This window comes from Zalophus californianus, chromosome 7 (assembly GCF_009762305.2).
Source record: "Zalophus californianus isolate mZalCal1 chromosome 7, mZalCal1.pri.v2, whole genome shotgun sequence".
In the NCBI taxonomy this organism is placed as follows: Eukaryota; Metazoa; Chordata; class Mammalia; order Carnivora; family Otariidae; genus Zalophus; species Zalophus californianus.
Window position 1 is genome coordinate 96,447,129 of NC_045601.1, and position 23,162 is coordinate 96,470,290.

The following is a 23,162-nucleotide window of genomic DNA, read 5'->3' on the forward strand; positions in this document are numbered from 1 at the left end:
AGGAAACAATATAACCTACATGGGTTTCATGGATATTAAATGCAGTAATTAGATAGAATTCTAACTGAATGCTAACAAAACAAAGTTTTTCTTTCCTACTTCTAAAAATTAAGCAACTGAATTTGACTTTGATATTGGCAATGAGGTTAGTTCCATACAATTACTGAGGGATAACGCTATCACCCCCATGCATTTTATTTTTTTCATTGCTTCAGAAAGGGAATATAAGAGCATGAAGACTCAGTTATGTGATCAAATGTGGTAAGGGCAAATTATAGTCAAGATTAACCAATAATAACTATGAAGATGACCACAATAATTGATCTTTATCAAACAACCATTCGTTTAATTGTTACTGAATGTATTTTAAGTCTATCTACGAGTTTAATATCCTCCACAATCTTGATTCCATAGCCTTATCTTCTAGAGTTGGTTGAGTTTAATATTCTACTTAGGCTTCCTTCTAAAACTCTGTCTTCTTTCTCAGGTAGATTTTTTTTTTTTTTCATGTCATCTCCAGAGGGGCCAGCAGGGTGCCTGTGCTGGCTGGGAGGTCTAAGAGACGGACTTGGGCATCAGTTTTAGCTCTTCTGTGGGCCAAGTGGCCCATACCTAGCTCATCAGTTTCTAACTTCCTTTCAAGCTTATCCTGTATAACAGGCCAGTTACAGAAAAAAGGGATAGAATCCAAGCAGCCTGACTAGAGGAATGACAGCCTTTCCCTCTGAAGTGTTGCAGCCCAAGCAGGCTTCCATAAGCCCATTTCTGAGGAGCTGGAGGAAGACCTCAGCACTTCCCAGGCACCTGAGTGGCTGTGGACTTTTATTTATTTTGAAGAAAGTGTCACATGACCCTCCCACATAAAAATATACCTTGGAAGCTGATATACCTGTGAAGCCCTGATGTCCCTCCCTATCTCAGACAAAACCGAATGAGTGGAGGAGGGTAGATTTGAGAGGTAATATTCTTCTTTTTTAATTGCAGCTATGGATACCATCACCGTGATAACAGTTTGGGTTTTAAACAGCTGGGAGAGAAAGCTCATTCTGCAGTCAGTATATTTATAAATAGTTGGTAAGATATGTAATTGGCTGGTAAATGCATATTATGATAATGAACACCCACACAGAAAAGTTGATCAAGTGAAATTACACTTGCAGGCTGGGATTGAATGTCTTAATAAAGAAATTATTATAGATAATTGGGGAAACATGATAGTCTTAACATTCTTCATTTCATGCTTACAGTCTAAGCTAATTGAAAACCCAGAGATGCCATTGGAATTTTAAGTTATATGTGTTGAAACTATCTTTGCAGTCTCTCTGCACTTTATGAACAATGTCTTCAATATATTTAAGACATTTATATATAACCTAGAACATAGTGACAGGAAATTTGTTCCATTTAAGCATTTATACTATAAAACCTCATCTTAAAGATTGACAATCATTCAAAACTAGTGTCTCTACTCAACTGATGAATAGACACAATCTGAATAAATTCTTGCATCTATATCAAACCAATAAATAAGGAGAAAATGTGGATCTTTATTTAGTCTCTGAAGTCAGAGGATAAAAAATAGTATCATATATTAAGACAAGACTTAATCTCAGATGAGTTAGGTCCATTATTGAAACATGTTAATCTCATTATCTAAAAATCTACAAACATTTTCTCTTTCATGCTACGCATATCAGAGACTCAATGGCCGCGTAAATTAAATATAATTTCCCAAATATTCAATATAGACTGTCTTTTCAAAGTTTATAGGTCCATTAAAGTTTACCTGAATCTTTAATATATTTTACTATCTTTTAATAAATGTTTTCCATAAATGTATATATATATATACGTGTGTATATATATTTCCATAAATATGTGTGTGTGTGTGTATATATATATATATATATATATATACACACACACACATTTCAAAATCTTATAATAGGCCAGATGCTATAATTAGTGTGACTGTAAAAGAAGGGCTCCATTATTATTTCTTTCAGACCACCAAAGAACAATTCAGCAGTAAACTCCAAGAAGAGAGATTATGACTCTCCAGTATCTAGAAAAATGTTTGGCTAACAGTATATGCTCATTAAATACTGGATGACTGGTGAGACACTTACATCTTTAGTGCAAAAAAGAAGTTATTTTCCTTCCAGTAGGAACTATTCTGTGAAACTATGCATTTACAAAGCAAGTAATCAAGGAACTATGGATATAATTCTGGAATAATCTTAAAATTTAAAAGTGTGAATTAATGTAACATATTCAAAAACATACTTTAAAGTTCATTAAAATAAATATTAACACATTTTATTTGTTTTTGAGTATCAAGTGTGTCTGCTAGAAGTTAGGGTTTGTGGTCTTTTTTTTTGAAAAAGCTCTAGGCAATAATAAATATAATGAGTTGCAGAAATGATTTATCCACAAGATATTAAGTATTTCTGGTAATATTTTCAGTAAGACTAAGAAAGAGTTCTTAGTTATTTTGTACCATGAGTGAGATAGCCTTTGCAAGACTTTCCTAAAAGTATTTTGATAGATATGGATAAAGTGACCACATTGTTCACTGACTCCATCCATGCTGGAATATATTGGTTATAGGACAATTATGATATCACCATCTGCTTCTATAATTATGTTACTGATTTAACTTAGGATAAAAATAAGAAACACAATTCATGAATTAATCTCAAATAGAAGATATTTCACAACAAATTTTTAAAAATTGGGCTAAATGTTTTTGGACTTAGATGTTTGAACTTCAGAGAGTCAACACTGTAAAATGTGATTTCCTATGGACTTTTTAGGTTGTGACTATCACACACATGTCCGAATTTTAGCATTTTAAGCTGAACATGGACTTCTAAATAGCCTACATAAACAAAGCTTATACTATGTAAAAATCATTATAATAAACAGTCTAATGATCAAAATGATAAGAATCTACTTTAATTCTTTCATATTCTTCTTGAAAACATTAAGTGATTAACAATTTCATTTAATATTTAAAAAGTTAATTTCATAAATTTTATTGTTTGATTTTGTGGATGATAAACTCTATTTTGTACTGCTTAATTTAAGCCTTTATAATCATGTTAAGTAATTGTGGGTTACTATAAAATCATTTTCAAATAGTTTTCCTAAATTACTTCTGAAGGTTGAGTTTAGATTTTTAAATATTCAACAGTAGGGGCTCCTGGGTGGCTCAGTTAGTTAAGTGACCAACTCTTGTTTGAGCCCCGGATCCGGCTCTGTGCTCAGCACAGAGCTGGCTTAAGATTCTCTCTTCCTCTCCCTCTGCCCCTGCCCCTGCTTGTGCATTCTCTTCCCGTCTTTCACTAAATAAATAGAATAAATAAAATCTTTAACAAATAAATAAATAAATAAATATTCAATAGTAGTTGCTGGCTTTTTTAAGAAAATGTCTCTGCTACAGCTAGCTAATAAAATGCTAAAGTTTGAAAGGAGTTTTAGATATTTATATTTTTTGCTCAGAGTAATTAGAAAATGATGTAGCTATTTATTTAATCAGAATAACTGACAGGATTCCCTAGATCTGCAATCTCTTTTGCTAATGAAGGTGAATGCTACTTTATTATTCAGGGCAACATTAAAAAAAAAAAAAAGAAAGGAAAGCTTATAAAAGCAGTCCACAAACTTATCAACTAATTACCAAAATATTTTAGAGAAAATACTATTGATACATGTTAAATAATAGGTGGATATTTTACTCTATCATTTTCATAAACTTAAAGTATCCAACTTTTGAGTTGAAAGCTTAGATTTAAATATACTTCTTTGCTTCATAATCTGCAAATAATTTATGGGTCAATTTCATCATTAATTAACTAACACATTCTGATCAAAAGATTTTTAGGCTGTTTTCCAGATAGAATTCATGGTATAAGAATTGCATAAGACATGTCATGATTGGTCCCCAAACCACCTTCTTTCCAAACACAGTTCTTTAGACAGCATATCCCTACATGACAGAAACTAGAGGTTTGGACCCTCTTTTCTTCTACAAGGGATAGTGCTCTTGTATGGGTTTCTTGCTTCTTGGACACCCTTTCCCCTCTTCCCTGTCTGGAGAATTTCTCCTCATCTTTAATTCTTTGCTGAAACGTTAGCAGCTCCTTTGTAAACTTTTGTTCAAATGGCCAGGATTGAGTTTGTTCTCTCATTTGTGTTCCCAGCACTTTGTATACCAGTATATTAAAATACTAATCACACTATAAACATTTGTTTATTTGCCTTTCAGTCTCACTACAAGGAATGTGTTTCCCTAGGCAGAATCTATTTCTCTCCAGGTTGGCATAATTCCTGGCGTATCCTAAGTACTCAAGATGTTATTTGAACATTAAATAAATGGGACGTAAGACTCTTAAGAAATACTCTTACCATTTCGGAATTTTCCATTCCTTTTGTTTTTGTCTACATCATTAATGGGGAGAATTGGGAAAAGATAAAGATGATCCAGAGAAAAATACAGCAAGTGAATTGCAAAAAAAAAAAAGAAAGAAAGAAAGAAAGGAAGGGGGAAATCTCAATTTCAAAAAGGGCTAGTTAGTTTTTGGGATAAGAGACACAGTAAATTGTGAAATTTTAGTTAATATAGGACTTTGGATAATATATGAAAAATAATCCCAGGGTCTTTTAAATTTTATCTTGTTGTAGTGAAACATATGTCTAATTTTTCAGTTCCTGCCTTTTTGCTTTTCAGTGTTCCAAATCAAAGTATCAAGGTAGGAGTTCATATAAATCCAAAGATTCAAATACTCAAAAATACCAGATCCATAAGCAACCCATGGAGTATAGTGCTTTTGTTAATACATTTTCTAATGTGCATAAATGTACATCTGTCTAGTAAACAAATGCTTTCCTAATGATTGAGTTTCCTAACTATGAGCCATTGTTATATACTTATCCAGATGAGGATAGATCCACTTTCCTCAAATTTAATGTAATAATTTTGTAACTAGTACATGACATACTAAAATGCAGCATTAGTCGATTTCCTGTCACTCTTTGCTGTGTCCAGGTTTATGCCATCATCAGGCATTGATAGAAGTGTTTCCACTATTACAGAAAAACCTTCAAAGGCAGTCACTGAGAGTTTTGAACCAAAGGAGCATAAGGCCTCCAAACTTCTGCTTGTTTAAATTTAACTGCCATACATATCAGACTGGAAAACAAAAAGGATTCATAATTAATATAATTCTTAAATCAGAAAATAATTATGCCAGTGATAGCTTATCAGCTTAATATATTATGAATAAACAGCATATGGAGATAATTTGACTCAGAGAAGAGCATAGGTCCACATACTCAACTCCAGTCAGATTTCCAGGCAGGACATGGGTTTAAAATGAAAATTCCCAGTTGTATTTGAAGCCCATTAAGAAACTTGACACTTGAGGCAATATAACCTCGTACTATCTTGTAAAATGTTAATCATTCCAGAATACGTATTTGGATTGTATAAATGAGCATTTTTTGTTTTGGAGAATTTATGAAAAGCTGACATAATCGAATCTGAATTATAGGAAAAGCCTTCCTTCCGTTCCCTATCTGAAAAATATGAACACCAGCTAACTGTGCATAGTAGTTCCAAAGGACCAAGTGGGTGGAACTACTCTGTGAAATTGTTTTGGGTTTCAACCTGGTTTTCATGCTTTTGCAAAACTATATTAACGGGTGTCAATAAAATGCACAAGGCCAGCTTTATAATGGCTATGCAAATCAAATTTTTAGTTTCCAGCTGTAGTATCCATGTCAGCTTATGGGCCATAATGTACTCACCGCCCCAGCGCTCATCACACACTGTAAAGAGAGTGGTTTTATTGGCTAAGCCAGGGAGCATGGTGCTGCACTCCATGACGATGGCCTGAGGAATCATTATAATGCAGGAGACAATCCAGATGATGACAATGCTATTCCTGGCCCTCTTGGCTGTGCTCTTAAACATCAAAGGGTGACAGATCGCATACCATCGATCCAAGGCAATGCAGCTCAGTGTGAGAACAGACACTGACACTGACACGGTCTAGAGAAGTAGAAGAACATAGGACAAGAGAAACATCTGGTGTTAAATGGATCATTCTTAATGTACTTACCGTAGAAGAGAAAGGGTCACACAGATAATCAGATTCAAAGTTGTAAGAAAATATTTCATGTAAGGTTTTTTACTTAATAATATAATATTAAAAATATATTAGGGAAAACATTTCTTATTAAACATGATAAAGGTGCTATGAAAACATTGCAATCACTTTATGCCAAATGTGTTATATGACATGTCTTGCTTTTAAAATAACCATGAGAGGGGCGCCTGGGTGGCTCAGTTGGTTAAGTGACTGCCTTCGGCTCAGGTCATGATCCTGGAGTCCCGGGATCGAGTCCCACATCGGGCTCCCTGCTCAGCAGGGAGTCTGCTTCTCCCTCTGACCCTCTTCCCTCTCATGCTCTCTATCTCTCGTTCTCTCTCTCTCAAATAAATAAATAAAATCTTTAAAAAATAAAATAAAATAAAATAACCATGAGAGACTATGGACTCTGAGAAACAGGGTTTTAGAGGGAGGGGAAAGGGGGATGGGTTAGCCCAGTGATGGGTATTAAGGAGGGCACGTACTGCATGGATCACTGGGTGTTATGCACAAACAATGAATCATGGAACACTACATCAAAAACTAATGATGTAATGTATGGTGACTAATATAACACAATAAAATTTAAAAAAAATTTAAAAAGTGGCTAAACACCTTAAAAATATATAGAAATTTGATTGCAATGCATTTAATTAGCATTTTTTAAAAATTATGGATAACTCAGTCTATATTTTCAAATAACAAAGGCTATTTGTACATTGGTTCATTTCTAGCATGTTGCACCCAAAGGCAGGAGTTATGTTAGAAGCGAATTCTGTATGGATCTCCTCACCAGAGTTTGCTCATTGCTGGTGTAAGCAACTCACCTCTAAAACTCAAGTAGGTTCACCTAGTCCAGATTTCCATAATTAATGCCATCACAAGTGATACTTTAACTTGGTACTTTAAGGAAATAGTAAAGATACATGTTAAGCATGCCTATACCCACATGACCAGTGTATGTAATTATATGTAATGTAACTCCTATCCTGGATGAATCATTGATTCTGGTATCACTCTCAAAATCCCATCTTTAAAAAGAAACCTCAGTCCCTTTTCCTTTTTTCTTAGTACTTACAATAAATATTATGTGATATAGTACAATTATTTTTGTTTAACTTATTTATTGTCTGCCTTCTCTATCGGAACAAAACTCTGTAGCAGGAGGGACTGCTACTGTTTTTGTTTATTCTCACAACTGTGTCACCAGTACCTGGCACAATGTTTGATGTGCTTAATAATTTTTTTTTGAGTTAAGGAATAGTTATAAGCCTCAATCTAAGGTAATAAAGGTGGTCCGGTCCTCTCTCTCATTTTTCTGTCCTGGTTGTATTGATCCCACCCTATGTGGAAGGGTAGCCATTTCTGTTTCTTGCCTCAGGACCTTCTTTGTGGATGCATTGACTTTGGGTGCATATGACTGAAAAGGATCTAAGAGCCTGGGCAGTACAGGAAAAAGGTCTCTGGGCTAAGTGTCAGGATGATCAATCTGTTTTCGCTTCCCACCAGCTAGTTGTGCAGTGAGGGCTTACCCATTTTATAGGTTTTTTTTTAAAGATTTATTTATTTATTTGAGAGAGAGAGAGAGTGCACATATGTATGTGACAGGCAGGAGGCAGAGGGAGAGAATCTCAAGCAGACTCCCTGCTGAGCCCAGAACCTGACATGGGGCTCAATCTCATGACCCATGAGGTCATGACCTGAGCAGAAATCATGATTTGGGCACTTAACTGACTGAGCTACCCAGGCACTACATCCATTTTACAGTTTTAAGCCAAATGCTTATGTGTTATTATTTTTTTCTGTTAAATGAGTGAAACTGACAGGATACAATTCTTGTTACTCTGATTCTTTTGATTCTAATCAGAGGGGGAGATGAACCATGAGAGACTATGGACTCTGAGAAACAAACTGAGGGTTCTAGAGGGGAGGGGGGGTGGGGGGATGGGTTAGCCTGGTGATGGGTATTAAAGAGGGCACGTTCTGCATGGAGCACTGGGTGTTATACGCAAACAATGAATCATGGAACACTACATCAAAAAGTAATGATGTCATGTATGGTGATTAACATAACATAAAAAAAAAGGCAGTATAATTGAAATCAATTTTGCAACTAGGTTTCCTGGGCATGAATCCCACCTCTCTTGATAAATGTATGATCTTGGGTAAGTTCCTTAACCTCTCTATATCTCGGTTTTCTCATCTGTAAAACTGTATGATAATAGTACCCAAACATGGAATCATAGGGAGAGTCAGTTGAGATGTGAAATGGCTAGGCCTGGCCTGCCCCATTAATGCTATGTAAGTGGTTGTTATTACTTATTATGATTATGGCAATGATTATGGTGATTATACTATTACTTTTCTATTCCATTCTCAAGCTTGGCAGTCTAGCTTTTAATTAGAATGGACTGCTTTTTAGTGAGGAAAAAAAAATCACAGAAATTACAAGTAAAAGCCTAAACTATGCTAAATTCTTGGAGGTTTAATTGCATTTTAAATGTAACTTTAAAGGCTGAACTCTATCAGAGAGGGTTTAGATGTGTTGATGACTCCTGAAATTTACTTGGTCCATCTTAGAGCTAATTGACGTGTCCTTCTCAAACCAACCCTTTTCCTTCCAACTCCCATTTCCCCCCTGTAAATATGCCAAGCACTCAGGGCCCCTCAATACTATTGGTAACTTGGGAATAGAACTGTGGTAGTCTCGACCTGCACAGCTGACCTTTCATAGTTGCTGGGCCGGGGCTATATTTATCCAATCTAGCTATCAGAAGTGTAAAATGCTCAGCAAGGCTTAGTGATTTATTGTTCATGAATTCTAATCAACATGGGTGAATGGGATAGAAGTAACATGGCTCAAATTAAAAAGTCATTTCTAGTATTTTCCTTTACTATTAAATAGTAATTATCAATTAAAAACAGTTCACTTGAAAGACTGCCATCCAGTGCCAACAGTGAGACAAAGAGCAGTGGTTCTCTGTTACGTGGCTACATGAGAGAATATGCTGACATGATTAATCTAACAGTAGAATTCATTGAATGGACCCGTGGCAATTGGTGATTTAATATTCACTGTTTGACTACTGTATTTGCTGGTGCATAATACACACTAGCATCCAATTAACAACATTTTCTTGGGAGGTATATAAAATGGCATCTTATCCCAAGTGATTACAAATCACAGTTTCTTGCTGCTTTCACTTCTAGGAGTGCACTTCTGTGTGCCTTTTTCATTTAGAGTTTGATATTAGCTTAAATCAACCTGGTAGCAAATCATTTGAGAATGAGGCCAGTGGAGATTATGAATGTTATAAACGAAGTGGGATAAGATGATGTGAACTTCTGCTGTTAGGTGCTTGACCTTTCACCCATACTGCGGCACCCTGTAGTCTGGGCAATGCTGGAGACTTGCTTCAGTAGATGATGATTCTGTTCTATGCTAGCATATAGCCATGGCAAAAAGTCCTCAGAGATCCATGGCAAGTAGAAATGGAAATTTGGGGGCACCTGGCAGACTCAGTCAGTACAGCATGAGACTCTTGATTTTGGGGTTGTTTGAACCCCACATTGGGTACAGAGATTACTTAAAAATTTTTAAAAACTAAAAAAAAGAAGAAAGAAAAGAAACAAATTTTGCCATATCACAGATTTGGACACAGGCACTGAAAGATTGGAAGGTGGGAAAGTGTGACTGAGAGTGAAGGAGCCTATTCCACCAGCCACCACCCACCAGCCACCACCTCCATTTCAGGCGGCTTTTTGTTCTTCTTTTCCTGACATTTCCCATGCAGAGCTTCTTCTGCAGTTGAAAAAAGAAAAGTCACTCTGAAAAAGTAGCCAACTGCTCGTATAAGTGTGAGAGAAAAAATGATGTTATAATTTTCTAAGAAATTCATGTTAATTATTCTGTAAATGTTAATGATCTTGGATTTATAGAATTATTAAAGATACAGAAGGGTCATTTGAATTATTCAGCTAAGCTTTATTACATTTGTGAGATTTTTAGGATTTTTGAGCATTTTGTGAAGTGTTATTGTAGATCAGTCATAAACCTAAAGGTTGTATTATATTGTATTTAGAAGAAAAAATGGCATATAAGTCATAGAAAATTAATGCATGTCCAATAAATCTTAAATACAACCGAATAACCTTAAAATCTGGCTGGATAAACATTTTTGTAATAATTTTTTAAGCATTCAGTGGGACAGAAGTTTCATATCAGGGACAAAAGCCATCAGTTTCAGAATATCACTACTAAGGGAAAACAACTTCAAATTTGAATGAATGGCTTATTGTCCATTGATATTGCTCATTCCATTTGGGGAAATTCTATGGAAAATGGGCAATAAATGTTAAGAGAATTTGGAGATACTAGTTTTACCAGTGCTCCAAGTTTTTTGTGCATTTATAACTTTTCATCAAGAAGTAATGCTGAATGAGGTAATGAATGGATCTAGTCTTTTTTCATCTGACTCAGATCTTGTGGTTACTCAGTAGTTTTCCTTGGCCTATGGAGGAGAGAATCAACTGAGGTCTTGACTAGACAGGACACTATTTATAGAGAAGCAAACAAAATCTCTCGGGAAATGAAGATGTTTCATCACTGTAGGACTTGCTAATAAGTTGTGCTAAATGCAATTGTATTGTCAATAACTTTAAGAGAGACCCATGCCCTACATCACTCACTGGACACACACTGCATCCAGTCTGTCTTTGAGTGCTCATAGGAGAGTCTGGATGGAATACCTGGTATATAAGTAGTTATCATTGTGCTTTAGAGCAGAACTATACCTACTACAGGGTGATGCACTCCTCCCTCATCACCCCACTCTTCACTGGGGAATCTTCTGGTTTGTAGAGAGAGCATAGAATATTCTCACTTAGCCAACAGAAGAATCTGGACAACTGCCTATATCTTGAAACTTAAGATGATCCCTCAAATTTTCCCCTGGGTGGTTATTAAAACCAAGAGATGGTAAAATATTAGAATTCTGGGCTATTTGCAATTTCTCCAGTGTCTCCATGCAAAACCATAAGACCAATTTCTTAATGATTTTTTTAAATAAGGATACTTTCCTCTGTTGCTCAATGTACTATTTATCTCAAAACAGAAAAAGTTACTGAATTTTATTTTTGTAACACATTCATGGTTTTCATCTGACTGACACAAACTAAACTTATAGCTAATGTTTGCCAAAAAGCTTATAATGTCCATGGCATTTTATACTTTCTATACTGTCAATGATGTCTAATCTAATCTTAAAAATTATCACTTTTACTTATGAGGTTATTGAAGAATTATTGGGGTAAAGATCTCTTCATAACACTTCATATCCAAAAGCTTAATCAATATAATTTCTAGCAATGGGTTATTTGTGTCTCCTCCATCTTTTGTTTTTTATTAAAACTTTACTTTGGGGATACATTTAAAATCACAGCAAAACTGAGAACGTACAGAGATTTCCCATATACTCCCTGTCTCTCCCATTATCAACATCCCTCCACCAGAGGGGTACATCTCTTACAATTGATGAACCTACATTGATACATCATAATCATCAGAAGTCCATAGTTTATATTGTGGTTCACTCTTAGTGGTGTACATTCTATGTGTTTAGAAAAATGTATAATGACATATAGCCACCATTGTACTATCATAATCTGTGCTTATCACTTCCTACTTCTGGCAACCATTTATCTTTTTACTGTCTCTCTAGTTTTGCCTTTTCCAGAATGTCATATTATTGAAATCATACAATATGTAGCCTTCTCAGCTTGGGCTTCTTTTACTTAGTAATAAGCATTTAAGTTCCCCCGTGTCTTTTCATGGCTTGACAGTTCATTTCATTTTAGTGCTGAATAATATTCTACTGTCTGGATGTACCACAGTATATTTATCCATTCACCTACTGAAGGACATCTTGGTTGCATCTAAGTTTTGGTTGTGAATAAAGCTGCTATAAACATTTGTATGCAAGTTTTTGTGTAGACATAAGTTTTCAGCTCCTTTGGGTAAATACCAAGGAATGCAACTGTTGGATCATATGAAGGGAGTATGTATAGTTTTATAAGAAAACTCCCAGAGTGTGTATCAAAGTGGCTGTGCCATCAGCAATAAATGAGAGCTCCTGTTACTCCACATCCTCACCAGCATTTGGTGTTGTCAGTGTTCCAAAATCTGGCCATTCTAATAGGTATAATGTGGTATTTCATTGTTATTTTAATTTGCATTTTGCTGATGATATATGATGAGGAGCATCTTTTCATACACTTCTTTGCCATCTGTATATCTTATTTGGTGAAGTCCTGTTAAGGTCTTTGGCCCATTTTTTTATTGAGTTATTTGTTTCCTTATTGTTGAGTTTTTAAGAGTTCTTTGTATGTTTTGGATGTCAGTCCTTTATTATATGTATCTTTGGAAAATATTTTCTCCCGGGTCTTTGTCTTTCCATTCTCTTGTCTTTCACAGAGTAGAAGGTTTTAAATTTAGTGAAGTTGGCTTATCAATTATTTCTTTCAAGGAACATGTCTTTGGTGTTGTATCTAAAAAGTCATCAATATAACCAAGATCATCTAGGTTTTCTTCTTTGTTATCTTATAGAGGTTTTATAGTTTTATATTCTATACTCAGGTCTACAATACATTCTGAGTTAATTTTCGTGAAGGGTGTAAGGTCTGTGTCTAGATTTTTTTTTTTTTGCATGTCCAATTGTTCTACCTGCACCAATTTTTCATTATTGGGAGCATATTTTCATCCCTTCCAAATACTGTGCTCACCATCTGGGAGACTGGATGGAGTAGGGAATGTGGGGTGGGGGATGGTTACAGGAAGACAAGCAGAGAATGGCATGATCTCATTCACTGTCCAATTGCTAAAGAGAATCCATCTCTTTGAGGGCTGTGGCTATGGCCACTAGCTTAAAAACATTTCACTTTCAAAGATTTAGAACTATCAGAATATCCACAACAAAATTATTCTCTGAAAGCATCTGTTCTCAATTTCTTATAGGACAATTCACTGTAGAAAAGCTACTTGCACACAGAACAATAAAATGTCTAATGATGTTAATGAGAATGATGATGACTGATGTTTATTGAGAATATACTATATTTTTATAGGATCATCATCTTCCAGAGAGTAATCACTATGCCACGTACTTTATATAGATTAGCTAAGGAAAATGTCATAACCATAGGAGTTAGCTATAATTAAAATTATTATCCTCTAATAAGTGAATCACAAAGAGCTTGTGTATTTGGCTCAATAGCATACATTCAATAAATAGCAGAACAGAGATTCCAAACCTGGTAGTATGATTCAGAATCAACACTAAAATCTGTTCACTGCTTTGCTTTGATCACATAGCTTTAATTTCTCAGTGTGAAACAAAACCACTTATAAAAATAGACAGACCTTGCTTATTTGAACTAGAAGAGGCTCAATAATTATTTGTTCAATTTCCTTACTTTACAGTGGGAAAATTTGAAATCAGAGAAATAAAAGGTTTATTCAGCATCTAATGATGACTTGAGGATTCTGTTGTTTTATTTTTTACCCAGAACTTAACTTATTTACCCAAAAATTATCAAGTATTACTTTTCTTAAGTTTGCTAATTCCAGAAGCAGGTATATTTCTCTCTTAGCTCACTAATTAATTGACCAGATGATTATAACTGAAAATACTTTTCAATCCTTAATTGAAAATACCTTTTCAGTAGCTTCTGTGTTTGGATAAAAAGAAGTGTGAAAAACAATTACCTGTAAATATGGAATAACTTTACAGAGGGACTGTCCAAAGAACCAGGTCTCAGTGATGTCTACCACCAATGTGGCTGGAAGGCAGGTAATGGTCACGAGCACATCAGCCAGAGAAAGGTTGACTATGAAGTAGTTGGTTACCGTCCTCATGTGGTGGTTCTTCCACACTGCCACACAAACTAATTTGGGGGAAAAAAAAGAATAGTTACTATTAAGGACTAAATATTTTTGTCCTCACAAAATTCATATGTTGAAATCCTAACACCCAGTGTGATGGTATTAAGAGGTGGGTCTTTAGGAGGTGAATAGATCATGGTGTTAGAGCCCACAAGAATGGGATTAGTGCCATTATAAAAGGGACCTCAGAGAAATCCTTTGACTCTCCCACCATCTGAGGACAAAGTGAAAAAAAAACTGTTGGCTATAAACGAGGAAACTGGCCCTCACCAGACATTGAAACTGCTACAGCCTTGATCTCGGACTTCTCAGATTCTAGAACTGTGAGAAGTACATTTATGTGGTTTATAAGCCACTAGTTTATGGTATTCTGGTTATAGCAGCCCAAATAGACTAAAAGTAACTATACAAAGAAAATAGGTACTAATTAGGAAACACTGCCAAGCTAATTAATGCTCCTGTAAAGACCACAAATAAATATTGAAAAAGGAAGATGATTTAAGGCTGTACTGTTTTCATTGAATCAGTCAGTTTGTGTGAATGCTGAATCCATGCTTACCATCAGTTCGTTTACCTTACAAGACATTTCTCAATGGATCATAAGACTGCATTAATTTCTACTTGATTTTGAATTGTGATTCCCAGAAGCTGAGGAACAATCTTTGATTCTTCTTTCTATTCCCTCAGTGCTCAGCATGTAGCAGAGAGTCAAGAAATATTTACCGAAGTGAGATGAATTAGGAGCTAGCTATTTTCAATGAACTGTAGTGTCTGCCTCAACCATGATGTTTAACCTATCTACTGCCAAACTCTGCATTTGGAACTTCTAATTGATGAAGAGGTTTAAAAGACAAAAGCCAACAATTTTTCAGCCCCTATTATTGGCAAACACTGAGCTATATGGTTCATATACTTAGGTCGTTTAATCTTGACAATCCCAAGGGAAGACATTGTTACCATCATTTTATATATGCAGTAATTGAGACACAGGGAATTCATGGAGCTTGCCTAGGGACAAATGGCTCATAAAGCACAGAACTACAGCTACAACTGGGGATTCAACACCAAGTGAGGTGTTGCTTTTTTGTTGGGGGGTTGGTGAACTAGTTATAACAAAACACATATATACTCTAGAGACTCAGTCCTGTTTCCTCTCTATTACTCTGGATGGCCTCTAAACATCACCTCAAATCAAACACATTTTTCAATACCTCCTGGGTTGAGCCATCCTCATTGTCTTTCAGTTTATCTTCATTTTTAAAAGGTGTTCTATCTTATTCAGTTGCTCTTTATGGAAAGAACATCTAGTTCCTCAATTCTCTGTTTTTCTCTGTGTGGTGTATTCAAAGGTTACATGATCACTGGCTCAAGAATTATATAGGTGTAAGCACTGTTACCCACATCTATTGATGGATTGCTTCACTGGCAGTAACTGCAAATTTGCCTTGGGTATCATCAAACTGTCAGAGCTGTCACCTACGCACCCAAATAATGCAGTGATTCATAACCTTATAGAGTGGAGAAATAAAAGCACATTTTGTTAAATTTAAGTCACTAAGTAAAGATTTCTTTTTGACAATTATGTACCGCTTATTAAGAGTTTCATATGCTGAAGAAACTGAAATTATCTTCCAGTCACCAGCATATGCTAACTTAATAAAATCCCTGAATTCCTGAGGATTTAATTTTGAAAACTTCACATCTTTCTCTAATTCCAGAACATTAGTACCCAAAAACTCAGATTAACTTTATTAGGGTAAACTGTAGTCTTTACTATTTGAAAGTGATAATGCTGAATGATTTACTTCCCAGAAACACTTGAAGACACACACACACACACACACATACACACACACACATAGGCACACTCTCAGTTGACTAGCACATTATCATAGTTTGTTATTAGAAAATTGATATAAGTCTCACCCCACTGATATTTAGTCAACAAATGGTCCAAATGGTACAATTTTGGATCTAGGAAAGAAAATAAGACTTAAAAAAATATAAGTTCTAGATTGACTCCTAATTCTCCATATTTTCGAAGTGAGGCAATGATGGAAAGACAGTGTTGATGCATTATGACTAGCCAATATGAGAAAAGTATATTTTCAGGAAATATTTCTATGCTATTTACTATGTGTCATGCCCCGTTTTAAGCAATGTAAATTATTAACTAGTTTCAGTCTCATAACACTATAAGTGATTACCATTACTATCCCTGCTTAACAGTTGTGAAACTGAGGCTAGAGCGGTTAAGGAAACTACCTAAGGACAAAAAGTTTGTAAGTGCTAGAGTTTATTTTATTTATTTATTTATTTATTTATTTATTTATTTATTTATTTATTTTTAATTTTTTATTGTTATTTTAATCACCATACATTACATCATTACTTTTTGATGTAGTGTTCCATGATTCATTGATTGTGCATAACACCCAGTGCTCCACGCAGAACGTGCCCTCTTTAATACCCATCACCAGGCTAACCCATCCCCCCACCCCCCTCCCCTCTAGAAACCTCAGTTTGTTTTTCAGAGTCCATCGTCTCTCATGGTTCGTCTCCCCCTCCGACTTACTCCCCTTCATTCTTCCCCTCCTGCTATCTTCTTCTTTTTTTTTTTTAACATATATTGCATTATTTGTTTCAGAAGTACAGATCTGTGATTCAACAGTCTTGCACAATTCACTGCGCTCACCATAGCACATACCCTCCCCAATGTCTGTCACCCAGCCACCCCATCCCTCCCACCCCACACCATTCCAGCAACCCTCAGTTTGTTTCCTGAGGTTAAAAATTCCTCATATCAGCAAGGTCATATGATACATGTCTTTCTCTGATTGACTTATTTCACTCAGCATAACACCCTCCAGTTCCATCCATGTCGTTGTAAAAGGCAAGATCTCATTCCTTTTGATGGCTGCATAATATTCCATTGTGTATATATACCACCTCTTCTTTATCCATTCATCTGTCGATGGACATCTTGGCTCTTTCCACAGTTTGGCTGTTGTGAACATTGCTGCTATAAACATCGGGGTGCATGTACCCCTTCGGGTCCCTACATTTGTATCTTTGGGGTAAATACCCAGTAGTGCAATTGCTGGATCATAGGGTAGCTCTATTTTCAACTGTTTCAGGAACCTCCATACTGTTTTCCAGAGTGGTTGCACCAGCTTGCATTCCCACCAACAGTGTAGGAGGGTTCCCCTTTCTCCGCATCCCCGCCAACATCTGTTGTTTCCTGACTTGTTAATTTCAGCCATTCTGACTGGTGTGAGGTGGTATCTCATCGAGGTTTTGATTTGGATTTCCCTGATGCCGAGCGATGTTGAGCACTTTTTCATGTGCCTGTTGGCCATTTGGATGTCTTCTTTGGAAAAATGTCTGTTCATGTCTTCTGCCCATTTCTTGACTGGATTATTTGTTCTTTGGGTGCTGAGTTTGATAAGTTCTTTATAGATTTTGGATACTAGCCCTTTATCTGATATGTCATTTGCAAATATTTTCTCCCATTCTGTCGGTTGTCTTTTGGTTTTGTGGACTGTTTCTTTTGCTGTGCAAAAGCTTTTTATCTTGATGAAATCCCAATAGTTCATTTTTGCACTTGCTTCCCTTGCCTTTGGCGATGTTTCTAGGAAGAAGTTGCTGCGGCTGAGGTCGAAGAGGTTGCTACCTGTGTTCTCCTTTAGGATTTCGATGGACTCCTGTCTCACGTTTAGGTCTTTCAACCCTTTGGAGTCTATTTTTGTGTGTGGTGTAAGGAAATGGTCCAGTTTCATTCTTCTGCATGTGGCTGTCCAATTTTCCCAACACCATTTGTTGAAGAGACTGTCTTTATTCCATTGGACATTCTTTCCTGCTTTGTCAAAGATTAGTTGACCATAGAGTTGAGGGTCCATTTCTGGGCTCTCTATTCTGTTCCATTGATCTATGTGTCTGTTTTTGTGCCAGTACCATACTGTCTTGATGATGACAGCTTTGTAATAGAGCTGGAAGTCCGGAATTGTGATGCAGCCAGCTTTGCTTTTCTTTTTCAACATTCTTCTGCTATTCGGGGTCTCTTCTGGTTCCATACAAATTTTAGGATTATTTGTTCCATTTCTTTGAAAAAAGTGGAGGCAATGGTATTTTGATGGGGATTGCATTGAATGTGTAGACTGCTCTAGGTAGCATTGACATCTTCACAATGTTGGTTCTTCCAATCCATGAGCATGGACCGTTTTTCCATTTCTTTGTGTCTTCTTCAATTCTTTCATGAGTATTTTATAGTTTTCTGAGTACAGATCCTTTGCTTCTTTGGTTAAGTTTATTCCCAGGTATCTTATGGTTTTGGGTGCAATTGTAAATGGGATCGACTCCTTGATTTGTCTCTCTTCTGTCTTGTTGTTGGTGTATAGGAATGCCACTGATTTCTGTGCATTGATTTTATATCCTGCTACTTTACTGAATTCCTGTATGAGTTCTAGCAGTTTTGGGGTGGAGTCTTTTCGGTTTTCCACATACAGTATCATATCATCTGCAAAGAGTGAGAGTTTGACTTCTTCTTTGCCGATTTGGATGCCTTTGATTTCTTTTTGTTGTCTGATTGCTGTGGCTAGGACTACTTTCTTTCTAATTATTTATTTATTTATTTGAGAGAGAGAATGAGATAGAGAGAGCATGAGAGGAGGGAGGGTCAGAGGGTGAAGCACACTCCCTGCTGAGCAGGGAGCCCGATGTGGGACTCAATCCCAGGACTCCAGGATCATGACCTGAGCCGAAGGCAGCCGCTTAACCGAGCCACTCAGGCGTCCTGTGCCTAGGACTTCTAATACTATGTTGAATAGCAGTGGTGAGAGTGGACATCCCTGCCGCGTTCCTGACCTTAGGGGAAAAGCTCTCAGCTTTTCCCCATTGAGAATGATATTCGCTGTAGGTTTTTCATAGATGGCTTTTATGATATTGAAGTATGTACCCTCTATCCCTATACTCTGAAGAGTTTTGATCAAGAAAGGATGCTGTACTTTGTAAAATGCTTTTTCTGCATCTATTGAGAGAATAATATGACTCTTCTTCTTTCTTTTGTTAATGTATTGTATCACGTTGATTGATTTGCAGATGGTGAACCAACATTGCAGCCCAGGGATAAATCCCACTTGGTCGTGGTGAATAATCCTTTTTATGTACTGTTGGATCCTATTGGCTAGTATTTTGGTGAGAATTTTTGCATCCATGTTCATCAAGGATATTGGTCTGTAATTCTCCTTTTTGATGGGGTCTTTGTTTGGTTTTGGGATCAAGGTAATGGTAGCCTCATAAAATGAGTTTGGAAGTTTTCCTTCCATTTCTATTTTTTGGAACAGTTTCAGGAGAATAGGTATTAATTCTTCTTTAAATGTCTGATAGAATTCCCCTGGGAAGCCATCTGGCCCTGGGCTTTTGTTTGTTGGGAGATTTTTGATGACTACTTCAATTTCCTTAGTGGTTATAGGTCTGTTGAGGTTTCTATTTCTTCCTGGTTCAGTTTTGGTAGTTGATACATCTCTAGGAATGCACCCATTTCTTCCAGGTTATCTAATTTGCTGGCATAGAGTTGCTCATAATATGTTCTTATAATTGTTTGTATTTCTTTGGTGTTGGTTGTGATCTCTCCTCTTTCATTCAGGATTTTGCTGATTTGGGTCATTTCTCTTTTCTTTTTGATAAGTCTGGCCAGGGGTTTATCAATCTTGTTAATTCTTTCAAAGAACCAGCTCCTAGTTTCATTGATCTGTTCAACTGTTCTTTTGGTTTCTATTTCATTGATTTCTGCTCTGATCTTTATTATTTCTCTTCTCCTGCTGGGTTTAGGCTTTATTTGCTGTTCTTTCTCTAGCTCCTTTAGGTGTAGGGTTAGGTTGTGTATTTGAGACCTTTCTTGTTTCTTGAGAAAGGCTTGTATTGCTATATACTCTCCTCTTAGGACTGCCTTTGTTGTATCCCAAAGATTTTGAACAGTTGTGTTTTCATTTTCATTGGTTTCCATGAATTTTTTTAATTCTTCTTTAATTTCCCGGTTGACCCATTCATTCTTTAGTAGGATGCTCTTTAGCCTCCATGTATTTGAGTTCTTTCCAACTTTCCTCTTGTGATTGAGTTCTAGTTTCAAAGCTTTGTGGTCTGAAAATATGCAGGGAATAATCCCAATCTTTTGGTATCGGTTGAGACCTGATTTGTGACCTAGGATGTGATCAATTCTGGAGAATGTTCCATGGGCACTAGAGAAGAATGTGTATTCCGTTGCTTTGGGATGGAATGTTCTGAATATGTCTGTGAATTCCATTTGGTCCAGTGTTTCATTTAAAGTATTTATTTTCTTGTTGATCTTTTGCTTAGATGATTTGTCCATTTCAGTCAGGGGGGTGTTAAAGTCCCCCACTATTATTGTATTGTTGTCAATGTGTTTCTTCGCTTTTGTTATTAATTGCCTTATATAATTGGTTGCTCTCAGGTTAGGGGCATAGATATTTACAATTGTTAGATCTTCTTGTTGGATAGACCCTTTAAGATATAGTGTCCTTCTTCATCTCTTATTACAGTCTTTATTTTAAAATCTAATTTGTCTGATATAAGAATTGCCAACCCAGCTTTCTTTTGGTGTCCATTAGCATGGTAAATGGTTTTCCACCCCCTCACTTTCAATCTGGGGGTGTCTTTGGGTCTAAAATGAGTCTCTTGTAGATAGCATATTGATGGGTCTTGTTTTTTTTAATCCAACCTGATAGCCTGTGTCTTTTGATTGGGGCATTTAGCCCATTTACATTCAGGGTAACTATTGAAAGATATGAATTTAGTGCCATTGTATTGCCTCTATGGTGACTGTTACTGTATATTGTCTGGGTTCCTTTCTGGTCTATGCTGCTTTTAGGCTCTCTCTTTGCTTAGAGGACCCCCTTCAAGATTTCTTGTAGGGCTGGTTTTGTGTTTGCAAATTCCCTTAGTTTTTGTTTGTCCTGGAAGCTTTTTACCTCTCCTTCTATTTTCAATGACAGTCTAGCTGGATATAGTATTCTTGGCTGCATATTTTTCTCGTTTAGTGCTCTGAAGATATCATGCCAGTCCTTTCTGGCCTGCCAGGTCTCTGTGGATAGGTCTGTTGCCAATCTAATGTTTCTACCATTGTAGGTTACAGATCTCTTCTCCCGAGCTGCTTTCAGGATTTTCTCTTTGTCTCTGAGACTCGCAAGTTTTACTATTAGATGTCAGGGTGTTGACCTATTTTTATTGATTTTGAGAGGGGTTCTCTGTGCCTCCTGGATTTTGATGCCTGTTTCCTTCCCCACATTAGGGAAGTTCTCTGCTATTATTTGCTCCAATATACCTTCTGCCCCTCTCTCTCTTTCTTCTTCTTCTGGGATCCCAATTATTCTAATGTTGTTTCATCTTATCATATCGCTTATCTCTCGAATTCTGCCCTCGTGATCCTGTAGTTGTTTATCTCTCTTTTCTCAGTCTCTTTATTTTCCATCATTTGGTCTTCTATATCGCTGATTCTCTCTTCTGCCTCATTTATCCTAGCAGTTAGTGCCCCCACTTTTGATTGCACCTCATTAATAGCCTTTTTGATTTCGACTTGGTTAGATTTTAGTTCTTTTATTTCTCCTGAAAGGGTTTCTCTAATAACTTCCACACTTTTTTTCAAGCCCAGCTAGTACCTTTAAAGTCAGGATTCTGAACTCTAGGTCCGACATCGTACCAATGTCTGTATTGAGTAGGTCCCTGGCTGACGGTACTACCTCTTGTTCTTTTTGCTGAGGTGATTTTTTTTCATCTTGTCATTTTGTCCAGAGGAGAATAGATGAATGAGAGAACAAAATGCTAACAGGTTAACAACGTTCCCAGCAAATATACTCTATACAAATCAGAAAAGACCTGAAACCAGGCTAAAAGAAAGGTAAAGAAAGAAAGAAAAAAGAAAGAGAAAAAAAAAGAAAAGAAAAAGAAAAAGATAAAAACAAACAAAAACAGAACAAAACAAAACAAAAAACAATATGATCAAATATGATCAGGCTAGTGCATAGATCAGTGCCACACACTAGATATTGGGTGTTTTTTGGTCTGTTAGAAGAAAGTGCCTCCTAAAATTTTAAAGGAAGAAAGACTTATATATGTACAAAAATAAGGGTTGATACAATGAAGGGATGGAAGATGACTGTAAAGATGAAAATTATAAAACGTTTTATAAACGGAATTGATAAGATAAGAAGTTGTTTGAAAGAAGAAAGAAAATTTAAAAAAAAAAAGTAAAGAAAAAATGGAAGAGACTGTGATCAGGCAGGAGACTAGAACAAAGCCATACACTAGTGATTTAGGGTATAGTTTGATCTGTTAGAAGAAACTGTATATCAAAATTTTAAAGAGAGAAGAACTTATATATATATGCCAAAAATAAGGGTAACTACTATGAAGGGATAAAATATGACTCTAAAAATGAAAAATAAAAAAATGTTTTTTTAAAAAAGGGATTGATAAGATGTTGGTTGAAAAAGGGAAAAAGAAAAATTCAAAAAAAAAAAACCAGCTAAAAAATTAACTTTGAAAAACTAATGAATCATGGTAAAAAAGCCATGAATTCTATGTGCAGTATTCCCCTAGCGCTGGAGTTCTCCCGTTCTCCTTGATCGGTAAACTTGGTCTTGGCTTGCTGGCTGTTCGTGCTGATCTTCTGGGGAGGGGCCTGTTGCCTTGGTTCCCAAATGTCTTTGCCGGAGGCAGAATTGCCCCGCCCTTGTCTGTCTGGGCTAAGCAAGTTGCTCAGGTTTGCTCTCAGGAGCTTTTGTTCCCTGCAAGCTCTCGGTACAGCTTTGGAGGACTAGGGTGAAAATAATGGCCTCCCACTCTCTGCCCGGAGGAGCTGAGAACTCGGGGCCCCGCTCCTCAGTGCACCCCCAGAGAAAAGCAGTCAATCACTCCCGTCTCCCTGGTCTCCGGCCGCACTCCGTGCTCACCTGGCTTGTGACCGAGCGTTTCTATCTCTGGCACCCGACCCTGTTTGGAGTCTCAAGCCCAGCAGATCCCTGCGGTGCACTCCCACTCTGCTCCTCCTGGGG

The 23,162-nt window shown here is 36.5% G+C and overlaps 1 protein-coding gene across 1 annotated transcript in view; it reads right to left on the minus strand.

Annotated features, from left to right (window-relative positions):
- HCRTR2 (hypocretin receptor 2) overlaps positions 1-23,162 on the minus strand; it is a 117,131-nt gene that overhangs the window by 24,929 nt on the left and 69,040 nt on the right. The window contains exons 2-3 of the mRNA XM_027603242.1: positions 13,918-14,096; positions 5,812-6,055 (exon numbers count right to left, since the gene is read on the minus strand). Coding sequence (XP_027459043.1) covers positions 5,812-6,055; positions 13,918-14,096 — 423 coding nt within the window. The remainder of the gene's footprint in view (positions 1-5,811; positions 6,056-13,917; positions 14,097-23,162) is intronic.